This window comes from Artemia franciscana, chromosome 4 (genome assembly GCF_032884065.1).
Source record: "Artemia franciscana chromosome 4, ASM3288406v1, whole genome shotgun sequence".
Lineage (NCBI taxonomy): Eukaryota > Metazoa > Arthropoda > Branchiopoda > Anostraca > Artemiidae > Artemia > Artemia franciscana.
Genome location: NC_088866.1, coordinates 38,368,370 through 38,390,135, shown reverse-complemented (window position 1 = coordinate 38,390,135; position 21,766 = coordinate 38,368,370). Strand labels below are relative to the sequence as shown.

At 34.5% G+C, this 21,766-nt stretch overlaps 2 protein-coding genes across 2 annotated transcripts in view; both read left to right on the top strand.

The window, feature by feature from the left end:
• The window catches only part of LOC136026395 (protein DENND6A-like), a gene marked incomplete in the record, with an annotated part of 240,547 nt that overhangs the window by 136,982 nt on the left and 81,799 nt on the right, over positions 1–21,766 (top strand).
• LOC136026397 (cyclin-L2-like) overlaps positions 1–21,766 on the top strand; it is a 39,581-nt gene that overhangs the window by 16,413 nt on the left and 1,402 nt on the right. Inside the window, exons 5-8 of the mRNA XM_065702952.1 lie at positions 3,006–3,210; positions 8,496–8,683; positions 11,513–11,608; positions 15,076–15,225. Coding sequence (XP_065559024.1) covers positions 3,006–3,210; positions 8,496–8,683; positions 11,513–11,608; positions 15,076–15,225 — 639 coding nt within the window. The remainder of the gene's footprint in view (positions 1–3,005; positions 3,211–8,495; positions 8,684–11,512; positions 11,609–15,075; positions 15,226–21,766) is intronic.

The following is a 21,766-nucleotide window of genomic DNA, read 5'->3' as shown; positions in this document are numbered from 1 at the left end:
GCGTCCCATGCATTGTTTAATCAAGATTATACCCATCTTGAAAAGGGTATAAACTAGAAACAAAGTCCGAGCTTTCTGAGTAGAAGGGACCATACCCACCACAACCAAAAAGGATGCGACAAAGTCAATCGACGGTGAAAATCGATTACGAATATTTTTGATTCTACGGATACCGCGCAACATGAACTCAATCTTAGAGACCTGGCAATCAAGCAGGAATACTGTTATTGTGTCCTAAACCGTTCGATGAAAATTTCGTGGATTTTTCACCACGAAAAAGCGCCCGTGCATCCTCGATCCAGGATGTTTCGGCTGAATCTAAAGATCGTGTGCTTCCGCAACCGCATGTAGTTACTGCTATTTTTGAATTACAAACCCGGTTTTAAAACTTCCTAATCACACATCATATGGCAACAATAATGGAATTCTTATCTTTCTCATTTTCATGTGGGAATGTTATTCTAGGAGAGACAAATTAATTTTAGAAGAAATGTATCAAGTTTGCGTTCTTGTATTATTTACGTATTCAAAAGGTAAATTACTCTCTTGTTTATTAATATTGGATTCAAGAAAAGCTTTATTCTAAATCTAAAGTATTCATGGACAAAATGACATTTTTATGCTATCTCGTAGACACTGATTACTAAGGAAGTTAGGTCTTTTTTTTAACTTCATTAATAAAATGCGAGCTAAGGCGTTTTAAAAGTTACTAAAATTTACATTACCGAACACATTACTAAAATTCAACCATGGTCGTGTGACAGGAGTTATTCTAATCAAGTTTAAGAGTATACTCGTATCGTGGATCCTTTGAGGGTAAGAAATAGAAATAGCATATATATATATATATATATATATATATATATATATATATATATATATATATATATATATATATATATATATATATATATATATATATATATATATATATATATATATATTGGCAAACTCGAATTATTTCTGTCATGGTTTTTAACCAATTTGAATATTCGACAAGTTTTTCTTATAGCTTAAGTAAATAACTAAATGTAGAAAATACTCCTGAAAGTTCTGATTAAGTAAAATCCAAATAATTACTGATACCAATTTCTTGAGTTAATTTGAATATCAATCGAAACAAGGTTCTTCAATAGCTACCTTTTCGTTAGGAATTCTTTATAGATTTCGTGCTAGACGGTCTTATGAGCTAGTTTTGCTTCCCATTGATGATCATGACTGACAGTTTTTTTCTTAAATTTTTCTTTTTATTTCTTTTTATAAAGTTTTCTGTTCTTTTTACGGCCCGAGCCTTATATCTGCATAGATCTCATTTTTAACAGTATGTTGGGTGCTTTAAAGACTGGGTGGCATGTGTCTTTCTTCACTTCTCAAAGGTACATGTCATACCTGATCTATTTTGAAAGCCATCTATTCTTACGTGTTGTCATCCTAATTATTAGGAATTTCGGTGTATATTGTAAATCAATTGGACTGCAGTGATTTTTTTTTTATGTAAAATTTACGCGTTAAGCCGCTGGAGAATCGGAGGTATGAGTTTGATATTATTAGTATCGGTGGGAATTTCTTTTCTGGACTAATTTCTAAACAGTTTTTCTTCCTATTTTGTATTTTGAATGCTTGGAAAGATTTCCCTTTGAAATAATAAAAAAGTCGAAAAGGTACTGAAAATTAGTATCTTTTCTCCTGATATCAAGATCATCTAATTTGATTTTTTTTTTATTTGTTAGAATTGGAATCACCCTCTCAATTAGGTATTTAAATATGGTTTGTTAATTCCTATTTCGTAGTGGGACACATCAAGCATTGAAGTTATTTGACTTTTTATAACTGGATTTCACGTAGACTCACGTAATTTGGACATTAGTGCGATTTACGATGGTCTAAGCAGAAGATGGTGCTAAATTATTCGTCAAGTATTATTAATTTAACCTTGCTTTAACTTGTTAAAAGTTTTAGAGGTAAAGATTATAATATTTTAGTGAATATTAGAGGTTTTATTTGTTAGGGGTGTGATACATCTTGTTCTTATCCCTTTTCATTGAATGATTTTTTTTTTTTATGGCTTTTTTACACAATTATTTTTAACAAGTGTTGCTTTTATCATTCTATTACATTTTTCGACTATGTGAAGTATAGATCTATGGACATTTTCTAAGTATGTTAGTTTCATGGACATTGCAAAAGAAACTGCCTTTTGTTCAGTAATTGCAACAGTGTAGATATATTTTTAAATGTTTTGTAATCAACCAGTGTTCTCTAGACTTTGGACTTTGGTTTGACTGAAGTTTGATAAAGTGATTCATACTGGAGATCATGTTGTTTTATTTATTATTATTTTTTTTTAACTCTTAGGCCTTGACCCCTGTATGTTGAATAATTACTAATTTGCCTTTGGTTCTCGCCGTCTAGACTGCCTGGGCGAGGACCGAGGCTGAGTGAATAGACCAGTCGGGCAATAACAACTGGCAATCATCTCTTGGCAACCCTGGACGCAAGACAGCATGAAACGGAGAGACCAATTCCGAAGGAGAAGACCACGAACTTCACTGAAGCTGGCTGAAAACTTTTTATTTCTTCTCTTACTATCTTTCTTATTGGTACGGATTATGCTCTTTCTAGTGGTAAAATTAATGTAAAATGGTCGACTTTTAGCTGAGCTATTTATGAATATTGTGAAATTATGTTGTATTTTTCCTGTATTCTTATTTCCAAAAAGAATATTACAGAAAAAGAACAATAGTGACTATAGTATATACAGAACCTTAAAGAGAAAAATGGAAATAAATGTGAATATGAATTTAAAACTTAGTGAAAAATAAGATGGATATTATTCAGAAGATCATGCAAAGAAGGAGGGATGAAGATACATTACGCATCTCAAATTCTCTGGTTTTTTCAGGTCCTTGTCAAATTGCTCCAAAGGCGAAAAACAACCGTTCACATCCAGGGGACTGGCCAAGGGGTTTAGGGGGCTAACCATTATCGTTTCTTTTTCTTTTCAGGAACTACATGAATGACTCTTTGCGTACGGATGTTTTCCTTCGATACAGCCCAGAAACAATTGCTTGTGCAGTTATCTATCTAGCTGCAAGAGATGTGAAGCAACCTCTTCCCAAAAACCCGTCATGGTACCTGATATATGACTGCAATGAGTCGGACTTGAAAGACATTTGTCTCAGGATTTTGAAACTTTATAAAAGACATAAGGTAATCAATTGTGATTTTCCTATCCTACTGAATAGCCTGATAGACTTGGGATTCTTCTAGTTTCAAAATGCAATCAAAACCTACAATTGTTAATGATAATTACCAAAAGGGCTGATTCCCATTAGTAGCAAGATACCTCTGTTCATACTTTCTAAAGTAGTACGACTATGGATGCCGGTATAAAACGTAAGAAATATCGTTTCAGGAAAGGTAGAAAATTAAGGAAAGGTAGGAGTTTAAAATTGTGAAACTAGTCTTTGTTTAATTTCCGTTTAGTCCATTGGATCAAAAACGAAATCAAATTTGTATCAACGTTTTATGCGACTGTTAATACTGTCTATTGTCATAACAACGATGGTGAATCAGTTCCAGGTAGCCATAGGTTTTAGGATAGTACTTTTTTTGACATTGGAGATAGCCGACCTTTTTCATGCTCTTTCAGGAACGGTACTAAAATCTAAAGAACGGGAAAAGACTTCTCCTTTTGTCTTCTGGCCATTTGATGCTGTGACCATAATGGTGCTGGAATTTGAACAATAATAGTTCGTCTGAGCTTTAAAGAACACGCCACAACTTACATTTTCTCCTGGACCCTTGTAATGTTTATCCAAGTGGGTTACAAGGAGCAACGTGCAAAACATTTTTTTTTTTTTGCCACCCACATCCAACACAGAGTTCTACACGGGTTGTGAAGATTATCGTTTTAAGAGTCGTGTTCAACGCCGACTAATGTCTTCTCAGGAGAAAACATCGGATCTCAGGATCCGATTTTACAATTTTGAGGAACCCGTGCCCAACACGCTTGGAACCCATAGGATGAAAACGCTTTAATGTTTTTCTGGGTAGAACATGGAGAACCTGAAAACGGTTTTGTCGTACCCGCCTAAAACACACTTCCAACTCGCTGCCTGAAAACCCAACTCAAAACATTGGTAGTAATCTCAACTGCTCTTGTGACCAACGAACCAGTTTGAAAGAAATTCTTGTGATTAAAATAACCTGTGAATTAGGATGTTTCTGTGTATATACCCCGTATGTTCATAAGATTTTAGATATAGCTTGAATTAATATGAATTTGGTTTAATTCTTGGAGAAGAGGAAGGTTTTACAAGTACTTAAGAATTTCTATTCTACAACAAACTTAACGTAGTATTAAATTACCTGAGACGGATAAGTTGGCGAACGGTCCTCCTCCATTTCAGTCTGTGCTAAAATTTTGCTACAGCCATGTACCAAGGTTCAAGGTTTTATTATTAATATCATATTTACGCAACATACTAAATTCCCGACAGAGAGAAAACTCGACAGATTCGGGAACAAAAATCATTTATCACTTACATTTAAATTAACCGTATCTATTAATATTCCACATATATAAATTTAAACCAAAATCTTTAATTTTCTATTTCAAACTACCTTCAAAAATAAAATACAAAACAATAGGTAACTCACCTTTCCAGACTCCTCAACCCACAAAAAAAAGAATTGTATTAATTTTATTCAGATATTCGACAGGAGAAAGGGACTGACTCCCCCCCCCCCGAAACATACCATACAAAAGAAGCGTACAGATTTATGTACAAGCACATACGCATGCATATATTAATACACACATACGTGTATGTATACATGCACATACATACTAACAAATTACATATTCATTGGGCATTCCTTAATTTTTAGTGTTGATAAGGGAAGAGACAGATTCAATATAACGTACATACTCGATTGCTTGATTTGTTTGGTAGCGAAACAGGAGATGGAACATATTCTTTCAGTACATGTAATCCCATATTTTGTTGTCTGTGAAGAGGCGTTCCTAAATGTATTTGAATGAAAAAGTGGGCAATAATTAAGGTGAGAATGTACTAAGCTAAAATAGACGGACCTTAATGCATTATAAGGTAAAATAAACTTCAGGTGACGCATCATTCCAACATTTCTGCTTAATTTCAACTGAAGATGGCTAATATGGTGCTTGAATGACAGGTTTTCATCAATGATAATCCGTAATTAACGTACAAAGCTAACACGCTCAATACGTACGTTGTTTGAAGCCGCAATTGACTAGAGTCCAGAACAAGAAGTTGATGTCCGAGAGTAAATTATAAATTTCGTCTTTACAGAATTTGCTGTCAGATGATTAGACTTAAAATTGACTTGATTGATTTGACTTGTTTTATTGACAAAATAAAAAACTATACATACACTTATTCCCATACTACCAACATGTCAGAGGTTATGAACGGCCAATACGGGGAAACCACAACAGAATTCTTTCAATTAACCGACCTATATTTTGCCGAAGTATCAGGTCATTGGATCCAGAGACACTACATCCTGTATCATCAGCAAACACCATTGTAAGTCTGAGATCCTTTGACGAATAACTCAAGTTATTGATATAGATCAAGGAAAGCAAGGGGCCAAGTAAAGATCTTTGAGGGACTCCAAAGTTGTTCGACTGCTACGCTGTTCTTGATATAGAGTCACCAGCGTCAAGGAATTTTGTCTGGTCATGTAAGTACGACATAATTAAAGAGCAGGCTGGTCCTCTTTATCCCATAATGATGCAGTTTGTGTTCCAAAATACGATGGGAAATTGTGTCGAATGCTTTTTTGATGTAAAAAAACAAAGTTGCTGGAATAGAACCCTTATCTAAAACGTTATGAATAAACTGAGTAGCTACTGAAACCGCGTGTTGGGTAGAATGGTTTCTCCTGCAATCAAATTGTGACTTGAGAAAGAAATTAATCTTCCCTAGAAACGAAACCAGACGATTACATAAACAACGTTCAGTAAGTTTTAAAAAAGTCGATAAAATCGAAATTGGACGATAATTATTTGGATCTTATGAATCACCTCCCTTTTGTAACGCGACTATTTAGAGGCTTTAAAGCAATAGGGAAATTTTCCCTACTTAAAACAAAGGTTGATAATATGAGCTAACCCCTCTGCAGTTTCCTGGATAATCGTCTTCAGCAAATTTGTACTAGATCCATCCGGTCCTTCTGACTTTCCGTTTTTCAAAAGTCTGGATATTACCAGTACTTCTGAAGCCAATAAAGGGGAAAGAAATATTGATGGGTCATTCGATGGAGGTAAATACTTCTTGAAATCAGAATTTTCAGCTAACTGGAATACAGCTGTTGCTGCAGAAGTCATTTCACTAATAGTTAGTAAAGTGGTGGTTGAGTATTGTAATCACTTCTTTTTTTTTCCATTCACCGTTGTCCGATTCATTTTGTTTCGTCCGATTCAGACAATCATTAATTAATTTCCATGTCTTTCTTGGCCACCCTTCCGTCCCCAGAAATGCTTGTTTGCAATAACTCTGCTTTGATGTCCGAATTAATTTTTTCAATGTATTTTTATAATTCTTGAAATTTTGCTTCTTTTCTTCAGTTGAAATTGATAAGTATTTCTGATACAGCTTATTCTTTACATCTATAGACTTGAGTATACTTGATGTAATCTAAGGTTTAGTAGGCTGTTTAACTCTTCTGTTTGTTTTACAACGGTAAGGGCACGCCTGGTCAAGCGCATTTTTAAAGATTTCTAAAAAACATCCTCGCAGCCTCATCCGGGTAATCGAACTCATAACAGGGGAATATATATATATATATATATATATATATATATATATATATATATATATATATATATATATATATATATATATATATATATATATATATATATACAACGGTAAGGGCGTGCCCTTACCGTTGTAAAATAAACAGAAGAGTTAAACAGCCTACTAAACCTTAGATTACATCAAGTATACTCAAGTCTATAGATGTAAAGAATAAGCTGTATCAGAAACCTTGTGCAATGCAAAAAATAAGGAAGAAAAAACCTAGAAGTCAGACACAAAAGAAACAAATATTGATAAAAGGAGAAATCGCAAGGACAGCAAACACTTGCCAATCCCGGAATTTTTGAACATTAAACAACTACACCCACTTTATGAGGGAAAGAACTTAGTAAAGAAAATGAAAAAACAGAGATAAATATACAGAAAATTTACCCAAGAAAGAACCAACGAAGCTTCCGTAGGTGAGGCATTCTGCATTTTCACTCAATTGCCGCGGCATTTCACGAATGGAGATGTAACTACACGTATTCATATCAACTTACTGAAAGTAACTTATCAAACATATATACACCACTCGTTATCGAGACCGACCCAAGCATACCACTCGTTATTCTTTTCCTGGAGCCTTAATTCAGCCCCATTCTGTTGTAGACGAACGAACTTGTAAGTTTTCGATTCCTGATTGTTTTTATTTTCTTTAGAAGTTCAGCTCTCATGGCGTCCAAAGCCGGAGATAGATTAGTACATATTATAGTGCACAAACCTTCCAGTTTGCCGACGGATTTCCGACAGTTTTTCCGATACCGAAAATTTATTTTCAATTAGATCTTTCACTTTTCGCTCGAGAGTCTCTCCTGACCGTTCTTTTTCCAGACCGTGTACCACAAGGTTAAGTCGACAATCTTGAACTTCCAGCTATGGAAGCCTCTGATTCACTCGGCCCAGTTCTAGGCTTTGCTCACCCAATTTAATCTCAAGTTCATTAATTGTATCGTCTTTTTGAAAGAGTTGAGTGCATAGCGAATTGATGTCGCTAGTCAGATCACTGGCTGACAAAGCGATTGATCAGAGATCGTAACTGACTAGAATTGTGTCTTTATTTTTGCGGTCAGCTCATTGACAGCTCGGTCGAGCGTTGTAGCAAGAATCATCATGTTTAAAAGCAATAATTTTGCAATATACCGCACGCTAAGTAATTTTTAATGCATGAAACGGATACTTACTCGCATGGGGGGCTTTTAAAGACGCCCCCCAAACATCTCATTGTGTAGTTTCATCTTGGCCTAATCTGATCCATCCAGCTTTTCTCTTGCCCCTATTGAGCTATTTATTAGAACTGTTCTAGGGTAAGGTATATAGAAGGATTCGTATAATGTTGTTCTTGGAGGACTAATAGACCATCCAATTGAATTTTTTCAGTTCATATCTAAACAAGAAATTTCTACAATGGAAGGGAAAACATTGTTTTTTAAAGAATAATTTTATTCGTTTCAATTAGAATCTTCTAAAACTTAGATATTTTTTTTATAAATTCGGTTTTTATTGTGTACTTGTCATGTTTAGATTTATAAAAAAGAAGAAAAACTAATTTTCTGCAATATACAAAGCGCTCTATTCCAATGTTCATGTCTTCTTTCTGCCATACTGTATATGTTTATTGAATTAATAGTAAATGTTTTGTTTCAGATTGATCCTGACAGATTAGAAAGAGTTGTCACGAATCTCCAGAAAGCCTATGCCGAGGCTAAACAGAGGTCACGAGGAATGCTTGCTGCCAATTCTAAGCAAGGAACTTCGATAAAAATGAATGGTGAGGGTAGTGGCGAATCTTACAGTCCAATATTGAAAAGAGAGAAGAGAGAAGATGTTTATAAGTAAGTACCATTGTCAAAATTCAGAGAATTAAAAAAAAAACTAAGGGTTGCTAAGAACGTTGGGGGATTGTTAAGATATAATGATCGTTGCTAAGGACGTTGTTATGATAAGTTGACCATATTTCAGCTCAATACCTTTTTGGTGACTGTTTCCTAATAGACTCCGTTCAAAACAGTTCAAAATAGGGATGAAACCTTTTTATTGACAGTGAATAGATATAAAATTATTTAACTGGATATATCGACACATACAGTGTTCATCATCAGCAGTAAAACTCAGCAGTTGAGTTTGTCTTACTAAAGATGATTAAACATCATCAGCAGTTTGTTTTACTGCTGATGATGAACACTGTATACGTGTTCGAAATATCCAGTTAAATAATTTTATATCTATTGACTGTCAACAAAAAGGTTTCATCCCTATTTTGAACTGTTTTACTTACAAAATTTAGGTAATTTCTGATCATGCTTAAGAAATGGGGGACAAATCTAAACTAACAATCAATTGGTGGTGATATCGCCTAGGTGAATTATATTTATCACTGATTATCAACCTCGTTACTGCTACCACACTTTTTATCCGTATTAAAAATAAAAAATACCTGTTTACCTGCTTGTTCAGCTCCCCGTTAACTGTCTTGTCGAATCTGGCATTCGCTGCTCATATTCAACAAAGATTAAATTTCAAAACAGTGGATTGGCAAAATATGCTAATTGAAGGATTGTAATGACGGAAGCGAAAATAATTTATCTCTGTCGTAAGACCGTATCAAGTGAAATTCAGTTAGAAGTAAAATTTTATCCAGATATCAAGATACTTTATATTGATTTTTAAACGTTAAAAGGGTATCATAGAATTTCTTTTTATTTGAAAACTTGGTCGATGTAATGTTTTAATCATTTTGTCGGTCACAGCCGCTTGAATTGGTCCTGAAAAACTACCCGGGTTTCATGGAAGACCTTTTTTAAGGGAGATAATATCTCTTATTTAAGGAATAAGGAATACCTATGAATTTTTGATAAGCTATTTAATAATTGACCTTTGGTATATCTCATTCATCTAGAACTCAGGCAAGTTGGGATATCAAGTGTATTCCTGTCTACCTCCTTGTTTAAGTAAAAATTTAACTTCAACCAAGTTTGAATTAGGTTGTTGTTTTGAATGTTAATGTACTTTGTTCGAGCTAAATCTCGAAAGCTTGAGTTGAAAAGTCTTCTTTTTGTTACAAAATCGGACGAAATTTTATTAAAATGGTATCCACTTTACTGTTATGGTAATGATACGAAGTTACTTTTATTATCGCGGTGCTTCATGTTATTAATGCATGCAAATTCAAAATAGTGTTAAATTACCTTTTTTATGGGTCTAGTCAGATCTACCTCCAAATGGTTCTAGTCCAAACTATCTAGAAGCTCATCTAGAGGTTAGCTTCTGATGATGAACTGTTGTTTCCCCTGCTAACTGAATACCGGATGAAGATGTGTAATTGATGACCCAACCTGTAAATCCTTGTATAAAGGTAATCAGCCATGTTGGGTTGTAATGCATTACTAGCGTCTCCCCAATCTTTTTCAGAAGAATGGTAAAGAAGTGTGAAAAAGTGACACAGCTGTCTCGTCAAAGCGCCTCTGAAGCGACTAAAGAGATTTCGCTTGGCTGTTGCAATAGATTGTTAGTCACACAGCGCGGTTTTGCAGGTGCTTGTGTTGAGCCAAATACGTCTTGGCCACTTTTGTGACCACTAGGTAGGGGAGGGGTTGTCTAAAGGATAAAACAAGCCTAACAGACCACAATTTTTCGAGAGAGGGTTTTTAGAGCGGTATAGTGGACCGCCACACCCATATACGTCCAGGCATGAGTCCTAGATATTGCCAAAAAACAAGCACAGGCACATTTGACAGTGTGCTGAATTCAGGAGGTGGACAATATAGATATATTGCGTTAATATTGGCTTTATTTATTGTTAAGCTATCTTGCTTGCTAGCTGTAACGTTTATTGCAGATGGAAACCTTATCTTTTAGTGAATATTATAGCAATTAAACAAGTTCAGCTTGGCCGGATGAATTGAATATTCCTTGGACTTTGGTAAAAAAAATGATTTGTTCGCCTATTCTATTGGAAGGGTTAAAATTTTTGTTTGGCTCTTATAACAAATTGTAATTGACATCAGCACTGTCGGTTGCCTCTTCTATCTATAAATGAGTTCAGTTATCGCAGAAAGGCCACTAGCTACATAAAGGATCATTTAATTTTAGGATTTGGTAATATTTAAAAAAATATATGCTTTTTTCCTGTTCTCAGAAAAAAAGACAATTTTGATATCATTTAATAGCTGACATTCAACTACGTCCATCTGCCGAATCATGTTTTTAAAATTTGGTGTATAAATTTTTCTTAGATTAAAAGTTCGTGGGAAATTATTGGAAAAAGAACAACATCCCTATTTTTCTTAGCAAGCTTAGAATCTTTCCCTAGAACAAGTATAGGCAATATCATAATTCGGGCTCGGCGAATGGATAGATCTAAAACTGATGAATCCGGTTATATACATATTTCGTCCTTTTTGCACAATTTAGAGCTACATGATTGTCGTAAAATTGCTTGTTTCAGAGCCAGCATGTACCTTCAGCAAAATCTGCTGAAGGAATCGAATTTAAGATAAAAACCTTTTTTACTCTGTTTAAGATTCAGGGTATAAACTAATAAACGATTCCAGTCTTTTGTTTTTACCTCTTTTTTTTATTTTTCATGATTAGTATACTATTTCCAGGAATGAGGAACGCTCCTCTAATTTCTTAGTCTGTGGATAATAGTTGTAATGTTCTAGGCGAAGGCGTTCTAGAAGCTTAGACCGAAGAAGACGCAGCTTTTCAAGAGATGAATCCGAATCTCCTCGTCGGGGGCACAAAAAGAGACGCTCGCGGTAACGTATTTGTTTTCACTCGTAGTTTAGCATTTCCAATGTGTACTTTAAAATGAAATTTTGCGGCCATAATAAAATATTGTTGTCATTATTAGTGTTAGGAAGAAGTACCTTTACTGTAATTTTGATGTAAGAAAAAAAACAAAAAAAAAACGGAATGCTTGCATGGGGCGATTGTTTTAGGGAAAGTTACTTTAACTTACTAGTTGGCTAAATTTTCATTGCTGGCTCATTCCATATAAGGTGAACCAGTCCACGATATTCATGGTTACGGACATCGATTAATCCATGGTTAGCCATACAAAGCCAACAGCCCTACCACGTTGAAAATACCCAGTCCCGTTAGGTCCTGGAAGTCACATAGAGTTGGACCTGGCCAGTACTTTGATGGGTGTCCGGTTGGGAACACCGGGTGCTATTGACACTTTCTAGGACATGTTCTTTGGATGATGGATGACGGATTGCTCAAGATAGTTCTTGCCGGCGAACCATTTAGGGCCAAGTGAAAAGAAGTTTTTCCCCAAATGATGTGGGATAACGTCACAAGGAAATATTTAAAGGAAATAAGAACCTCGGAGGCTTTAAATGTATTGGGATGGAGGTGGGGCGTACGTAGCTGTGTTGGCTTCAGGCTGCTTGGTGCTGCATGAGCTGTTAGTAGTAGTATAGTTGGTCATTCGACTAACTTTCGGTCACTGTAGGCCATGGTTTGCTCTTTACTTTGGTAACTGTAACCCTGGTGATATCTCGGTGACATCTCTTGATGACAGAAGTACCATCTGTAGTAACCATAAATGATATCTTGAAGAATAATGGATTCTTCAGAGAATCTAGAGCTCACCATAAAAATTACATCATTCGTTATGTATTACAGCAGTTGCGCCAATTATAACACTTCTACGCTTGTTAAGGGTTATGGTTGTTAAGGTTGTTATGATGATATCTTTTTGATTGATATCATATGATGCTGATAATGAGATCTAAATTTTGTGTAAAGCTTCACAAATGCTATTGCTAGCGTTTTCTGCCTCTCCAAGGTCGCCAATAGTCAAAATCGTTCCTAGAACAAAAATAATGCTTCCTGGAACCTCTCAAGCATTCAATATTTCTCGCCTTTATCTATTTAATTTTGTTCTATTTTTTACTGAAAAGAAGCAAAGAAGGATAAGTGGAAATTTGTTTTGTGATGCGTATTTGATTTGACCTTTTACTTGTAGACGATTTATTTGATCTATTGATCGTCGACTATTTTAAGAAGCTATGCTTCTCGTCAGAGATATTATTCCTGGTGAACCTAATTTTTTCAGTGGTTAAATCAATTAAAGTTTCTTTTTTCATAGAATAGCATATAGATAGATAGATATTTATCACAAAACAATAGCCTCTTTGGGCCATGAAAAAAACAACAACAATTGCACACAAAATCATAGCAAATGATTATAACACACATAACAATAACAAAACATACTACGAAACATGACAATTAAATAAACAAAAACACACATTATAAGGTACACAATACCATAAAACTAACTCACTTAATTATATATTATGTTTCACACATAATAGATATTTTTTTTTTTTTTTAGAGAGAGAGACACTTTTATTATACATATCATCAATATACAAAAAAAAACCACATCAGCCACTTTAGAAAGTCAGAGACTTGTTAGTAGTGGCTGATAAACATTAATGAGCACCAATACCAACAACATTAACAAAAAAACAAAAAACAAACAAACAAAATGAAACAAAAAAATTGGGAACAAGAAAACAACAGGAAAACAAAGAATAAGAAAAAAAAAACAAAAAAACAACAACACTTAAAAAACAAATCAATAAGCCATCCAATTTAAATTATTTATTTAATTTCTACTCAGAAGGGGATTCTTCAGTCTACTCTTAAACTGGCTAACATTTTCAGATAACCTTATACTCATTGGTAAAGAATTCCACACTACTGGCCCACCAAACTTGGGACCAAAACTTCCCCTCTGAGAGCTGCGACACTCATATACCAAATCATCCATATTTCTAGTCTCATAACTGTGGTATGAAGAATTCCTTATAAACATTTGACGAAAAATTTCAGGGGACAAACCATAAATACTCTGAAATACAAATATAGCAAGTTGATAATCATGAAGTTGGCTAACATTAAAGATCATAAGTTTCCTATAGCAATTGACTGTATCATTTTCACCATGGACATAATTTCCTAGTAGTCTAATAACTTTATTTTGTAAAACCTGAACACGTTTAAAATTTGTATAAAATCCACCAGCCCATATCACACAACCATAAGAAATATAAGGCATGACAATAGAATGATAAAGAGTTAAAAGGGCAGATATGAAGACAGATGGACAATACTTCCAGCATTTTAACTTTTTTTTTAGTTGCGTAATTAGTGGGGATTTTTTTCACTTGATTTAGTGTACCAATTGTCCTTTATTTTCTTATTTTTGTTTAGCGCTTCCTTAAAATTTTGGCCTTCTATTCTCGTTTTCAGTATATCAATACCTTCTAGCATGTAGAACTCGATGTTTTTCGAGGGATAATCACCAAGTGTAATATTAAGATTCTTGATAAGAACGCTTTTCTCTAAACAGAGAAAGTTGGTTCAGGTGCATTAAATTTTCACAGAAATGGACTACATCCTGGTAATATTATTAACAACTCATTGCAGCAAAAATCCACCTAAAAGTTCAAAACTTAGATGTGTGGCCATAATATCGCAAAGCCGTGTTTGTTTCTTGGCCTTGTTTACATTCAGTGTCGCCACTCCGCGAGAGTGGCGACCCAGAGAGAAAAAGAAAGGCTTTGCGATAGATTTGTTTGAACCAAAGCCCCTGGAGTTTTCATGTTTCAGGGTTAAACAGTAAAAATAAAATTCGGTTGCTTATGCTAATTTTGAACTCTTTCAGAATCGTACCAAAATAGCATCTTCTTATTTATCTCCTTTTTCTCTGGGCCTTTTCGTTACCACTAAATTGATTATGTTGTGCTGTTCTATGCTGTTCGATTTATTTCTATGGTACAATAAAAGCTCATATTAAGTGAATCTACTGTTGGTCTTCTAAGTATTAATTCTACTTAAAGGGCCTTGGCTTTAAAATTCATACTCTATCTTTCAAAATGTTGTGACTAAGTTAAGAGCTGTTGCCTTACCTCAAGTAATCATAAAATTGGTATATATGCTGGTTGTTCATTGGAGGGAAGAGGTGGGGAGGGGGGTGAATTCATGAAACCGAGAGGAACATGGTTTACATTAAAATGCAATCTAGTTTTGAAAAGAAAATCTCAAAGTTGGTGTAGAAACTGGTCTCGGAAGAGGGGATAAATTAGACAGACGACGGCGTCCTCTACGTTATTTTCTTACGTCATCTTTCTTATTATTAAGGCTATTTAAATGCCAAAAGTATGCAACTCTAACGTGAATAAACTTAAAATGTATTTTGTTTTAGGTCCAGTTCTGAGCCTCGACTTTCATCAGACAAGGAGTTATCAAGGAGGCACGGTGATCGTCGCCATAAAGAAAAGAAACGTGGGAAAGAAAATGAGAAATCCTATAGCCGGTCGCTCTCACCCTCTGAGAAGAAGTCCCACAAACACAGGTAAAATTAAGCGCTCTTTTGGACCAGAAATATTAACGCCCTCTGGTCACCAAGACCGTTTTTTCTAACTTCAAGTTATTGAAGACTGTCTGAAATAAAACTATCTGAAATCAAAGATTAATTAATGAATGATTAAAATTTAATGAAGTTCATCATTTGTTTGATCTTTAAGCTCAAGCCCTCTGATTGACAACTAAAATTTGGTCAGTTGTCACATTATAAACCATGTCGTGTTTTCCATAGTAGTTTTATTTAATTTTTTCGTTTCATTTATTAAATTTAAAGAAAAACATGTTTTTTTTTCATTCAATTTGATGATTTTTTTTTTTCATTCAATTTGCTCACACTTTCATCTAATATGTTTAAATCATCAGCATAATCTAAGTGCAGGAGAGTTTTTCCTCACCGTTTGATTCCGTGGTCTTCCATTGCCTTTCCTGTGCTCCTTAAGACAAAGTCCATCAAAATAATCCATATAAAGGGGGATAGAACACAACTCTGCTTAACTCCTAATTTAATACAAAACCATCTGCTAACCTCATTTCCTACCTTAACCGCAGCAGTATTATTCTCGTACATAGCACTAATCACTCTAATGTATTTGTCTGGTATACTATATTAGGATAATACCTTTGCCAAAGTTTTTCTATCAACAAAATCGAACGCTTGCTCATAATCTATAAAAATGAGGATAAAGGGGGTTGACAATTAAGCACTTCTCAAGTATTAACCTAAGAGTGAAAATTTGGTCGACACATCCTCTACCTTTTCTAAAACCGCACTGTTCACCTCTTAAAACTTTGTCTATAGCATCTCTCAGTCTAAAAAGTATCATATTACTAAGTAATTTGCTATCTACAGAGACCAGACTAATGCCTCGATAATTACGACGCTCACTCTTGTCAACTTTCTTATACAGTGGTTTAATTAAGGTTTTTCTAAAATCATTAGGTACTTCCCTTTTTTTCAGAAATCATATTCATAATCTTCAGTAGCTTATTTCTAACCTCAGAGTCACCATATTTAAGAAACTTATTTACCACACTATTAGCATATGAAGCCTTATTATATTTTAATCATTTTAGTACTATTGTTAATTCTTCCTCACAAAACAAATCTTCCTTAAGATCCAAGGTATCACAAACTTTTTCATTTTCCTCTATGTCTTTTCCTGTAACTGTATCTCGGTTTAGCACATTCTCAAAATGCCCCGCCCATCTCTCTTCTACTCTATCCTTATCATTAGTTGTGGCCTCGTTCCTATCTTTCTCTGGGACATGTCTGGATTGACTATTCCCTTGCAATTTATTAACGTGTCAGTGTAATATTTTACTATTATGCCGTCTAGCTGCATCTTCCAGATCCTCGGCAATTTTATCCATGGCCTCCATTTTACACCTCCTTAGTTCATATTTTAATGCTTTCTCCACTTTCTTTAAATTTTAAGATAAAAGCATTTTAATGCTTTCTCCACTTTCTTTAAATTCCTTTTGTTTTCATATGATACATCACTCAGATAATTCTTGCACAAATCCCTTCTACTCTCTAGTAAACATAAAGCTTTTTCACTTATATTCCTACCTGCAGTCTTAACTTTCTTCTCTAAGGCACCATCACCAACTTCACAAATTGTTTTTCTATAGTGATTCCATCCATCTTCCACATTGTCAAATTTTAAACTCAAGTTTAGTATTCAACTGTTCGTGGAAAGTTTCTCGCAAATTTTCATCCTGGAGTCTACCAGCATAATAACTGCCCGTGAATTAGTTACCCTTCCGAAATTTCAGCTTTAAATTAACCCTAGACACTGCTATATGATGATCTTTACTTTTAAAATCTATAACAGCACTCCTATTTACCCTAGTGTCTTGTATTGATCCTGCTATTCTTCGGTTTACAATAATATAATCAATAAGGTTTGGTGTCTTACCATCACGTGAATACCTTGTCAACTTATGGGCCATTCTATGACCAGACACTGTATTGGTTATAACTAGGTTTTTATACCTATAAAATTGCAAAAGTCTGTAGCCATTACTGTTCTATTTTCCTACGCCAAATTTACCTAGGCTAGGATACCACCTATCCCTATTTCTACCAACCTAGGCGTTAAAATCTCCTAGTTAAAACACCATGTTTCTACCTGGTACCCTGTCTATTTGCTCCTGTAACTGTAAGTAAAATTCATCTGAGTTACTAGTATATCCGTCAGTCGGTTCAACAGGTGCATATACAACTGGCTTTCAGTTTTATAATAAATATTTGCAAAAATCCAGTTTTTAAAAATAGATTTTATCTGGGTGAAACTGTTTCTTTGGTTTCGTCAGTTTTGTAATATTGTTGTTCAAAAATAAGACATCGGTTCTCTAGTTCAACCATTTAACTAATTTCACATTTTGAAATTAAGAGTTCAGGCTTTTTTTCCACTTTCCAATAATAAAAAAAAGACTATTCTGCTCATGGCTGTGTTTTGTTTACCAGAATTTGTGCCAGGCTTTCCCCAAATTCCATGTTTTCTGTAGTATTTTGAGAAAAGCTGTTGGAACTGCAATATTTTTGTGTTCGGTCAATGGTAAATGCACATATGTGTGTCAAAATAATGCAATTTGTCATCTGAGATGTGAAACGTCATGTGAGTTACTCAGAGACGAGCATAAGTATTTAAAAATACTGGCTGTCTCTGGTCTACATGATTTTGGTGCAATTATATACTAATTTACTAATTTACTGTTACCAGTTCGTCTGTTTTTTTTTAAGACCAATTTAATAAAAGGCTCTTCATTCTGAATTTAAACGTAGTAGTTCGAATTTTTGTGCCTCTGGTTTGGATTCACTTCACTCTGACTACTCTTTAACTTATCGATGTAAATTATGGAAGAAACATGACAATGACTAGACTGTGGATGATATTTTTTTACTTAAGACTAGCTTACCTGTTGCGCGGTGCTGCGATCTTGAAAGAAAGGAAATTCACTCGACGGAAGATCCCCCGTGGACCATTCTCCTAGAAACCCTCCCTCTCCCCGCTGAAAATTCCCCTGACAATGCTCCTTCACTGGGGATTGAGTCCATAAATAGAAAAACACGATGATGCACCCAATCAAACATAGTTTTTTCTTCTTCTTTTTACGTCAGGCTTTTTGCAATGGAGTTAATCCTGAGCTGAATAAATCATTCTTTACCCTACATTTCAGAAAAGATATGTAAATGATTTCTGAGACCACACTGGCTAATCACGATAAAACATAAAATCGCGAAGAAAGGATAATAAACAGCCAGTGAAAAAAGTCAGGGGAATTAGTTACCCTTTCACTGTTACTCAGAAAGGGGCATCCTTGTTTGGTTTTGTGTTTTTTTTTAAGCTTTGGTTTGTTATATTTTTATCAGTTTTACTCTGCACTGAGAACGGTCCAGCGGAGGTCTTGACCGAAATATTTGCATAATTTTTTATTTTTTTCACTAACTGTTTATTGTCCTCGTTTTCTTCCTTTCTTTGCGACTTTATGTTTTATTAGAAAAGATATGCATATCAAATTCGTCTCAATGTAGAAAATTACCTCCCCCTCCCCGTGAAATAGTCTCTACTCGTTTAAAGTAACGACATTATTTATAAATTTAAAAAGTGTGGTTGAATACCAAATTCAGAGTTTACTAAAAAGTTAATTTTATTATTTCAAAAAAAAAAAAAAAAAAAAAAAAAAAAAAAAAAAAAAAAAAAAAAAAAAAAAAAAAAAAAAAAAAAAAAAAAAAAAAAAAAAAAAAAGAGACAGAAGGAGAAAATGAAGACTGTTTTCCTAAATTAGTGATTAATATAAACCAGCACTTGAATGAGGCCTTAACCCTACTCATCCATACAATCACATAGGTCAAACAGCATAGCCACACACAATCAACCATAAAGAATAATCCATGGACAGGCAATCATGTCGTCTATAAGTATAAGTCGTCATTTACCAAACAATAGAAAAAATAATATAGACAAATAATTCAGAGGCAACACCCAACATAAGGGCTCATCAGGAGAATACACTGGCCTATATAGGGTTTCGCCACTCTAAATTCTCTACCCAGCACAGTGTTGTGGCTACCACAGAATATCCATGGCATCCCCGCGTCAGGTATCACCCCCAAAATACATGCCTATGAAAAAACCCCAGCAAATGTAAAACAACCAAGTAAAACCAAAAACAAGCTTATCCTGTTAATATATCCCTCCCTTTAGCAACAATAGGTAAACTAAATATTATAAATTTTACCAAATCACAAATATTAACACATTGCAAAAAACCTGAATGAACTAAACATTTATAGAATTCATCTTTACCATGTGGCTAATTTTTTAGAAATTCCGCTCAATTAGACACACAATTCAAAATAAATGGCGCTGTGACAACATTTCTATATATAAATATATATACATATATATATATATATATATATATATATATATATATATATATATATATATATATATATATATAATATATATATATATATATATATCTATATATATATAAAAATAAGTTGTCTGTCTGTCTGTCAGGTGACGTCATGTTTCTGTGTTGACTGACGTCATGAAGTTAGTTGTCGTCATTTTTGCAATGACGGTGACGTCATTCAAGATATTTAAGACATGTTAGTTGTCGTCATTTTTGCAATGACGGTGCCCCAAGTCAAATTCGTGCATTGTTTGGCATCATTTTAACAACTTGCTCTCCATCAGCTCCTACAGAGTTAAGGGAAAAATATAAGTCAAAAATGTCCGAAGATATACTCCATCGAAAACAGTTAGAGACGTCAGATATGACTTTTGATTTTACATCAGAAATTTATAACTACACTTTAGTTATTATAGAAGATTTGTGCGTACGTATGGCAAACAAACCTCTTCAGGATTTGGGAATGCCTTCACCTAACCGTATCGCTGCTGTTTCGACATGTGTAGAATTGGATCGTGAACAAAGTTACAGTACGAGTGATCTATTGTCGTATGTACAAAATAACATTTCCAAGTTAACGTCGGAACAAAAAGACATTTATGATACGATAATGCATTGTGTCGATAACAACGTTGGAGAAATTTTCTTTTTGGATGCGCCAGGAGGTACTGGTAAAACATTTGTGATAAAACTGATTCTGGCATCAATTCGATCAAAAAATGATATAGCGTTGGCAATTGCGTCGTCCGGAATAGCCGCAACATTGCTGCCTGGTGGAAGAACTGCTCATTCTGCTTTGAAATTGCCTCTGAATTTGCATTCTACAGAAACTCCCACGTGCAATATTTCCAAATCATCTGGGATGGGTAAAGTATTGCAGCAATGCAAACTTATTATTTGGGATGAGTGCACAATGGCACACAAAAAATCGCTCGAGGCTCTGGATCAATGCTTGAAAGATTTGAGAGGGAAGTCGAAACCCTTTGGCAGCACATTAATATTGCTTGCGGGAGATTTCAGGCAAACATTACCTATAATACCTAGATCAACTCCTGCAGACGAAATGAATGCTTGCCTGAAAAATTCTAATTTATGGGCACACGTAAAAATATTAAAATTAACTACAAATATGCGTGTCCGATTGCAAAACGATGACTCGGGTCAAACATTTTCAGATCAATTGCTGACAATTGGAAACGGAAAGCTCCCAGTAGACTCAATTTCAGGACGTATACAACTACCTGCTGATTTCTGTAATTTAGTGACGTCCAAAAATGAATTGATTGAAAAAGTATTTCCGAATATTCTAAAAAATTATAAAAATAATAAATGGCTAAGTGAAAGAGCGATTCTCGTACCCAAAAATATAGACGTCCACGAAATCAACAATATTGTTTTGACCAAGATTCGAGACCAGGCAGTCCTTTACAAGTCAGTCGACACAGTTTTGGAACCAAATGAAGCGGTTAATTATCCATCTGAATTTTTAAATTCCATAGATCTTTCAGGGTTTCCACCACACGTGCTACAACTAAAAATAGGCGTACCAATAATACTGGGAAAGCCAAGAATGTTGTATATTCGCAATTTTTACGTAGTTTAACTCCTGCAGACGAAATGAATGCTTGCCTAAAAAATTCTAATTTATGGGCACACGTAAAAATATTAAAATTAACTACAAATATGCGTGTCCGATTGCAAAACGATGACTCTGGTCAAACAGTAGACTCAATTTCAGGACGTATACAACTACCTGCTGATTTCTGTAATTTAGTGACGTCCAAAAATGAATTGATTGAAAAAGTATTTCCGAATATTCTAAAAAATTATAAAAATAATAAATGGCTAAGTGAAAGAGCGATTCTCGCACCCAAAAATATAGACGTCCACGAAATCAACAATATTGTTTTGACCAAGATTCGAGACCAGGCATTCCTTTACAAGTCAGTCGACACAGTTTTGGAACCAAATGAAGCGGTTAATTAACTATCTGAATTTTTAAATTCCATAGATCCTTCAGGGTTTCCACCACACGTGCTACAACTAAAAATAGGCGTACCAATAATACTTTCAAGAAATATCAACCCACCAAAGCTTTGCAA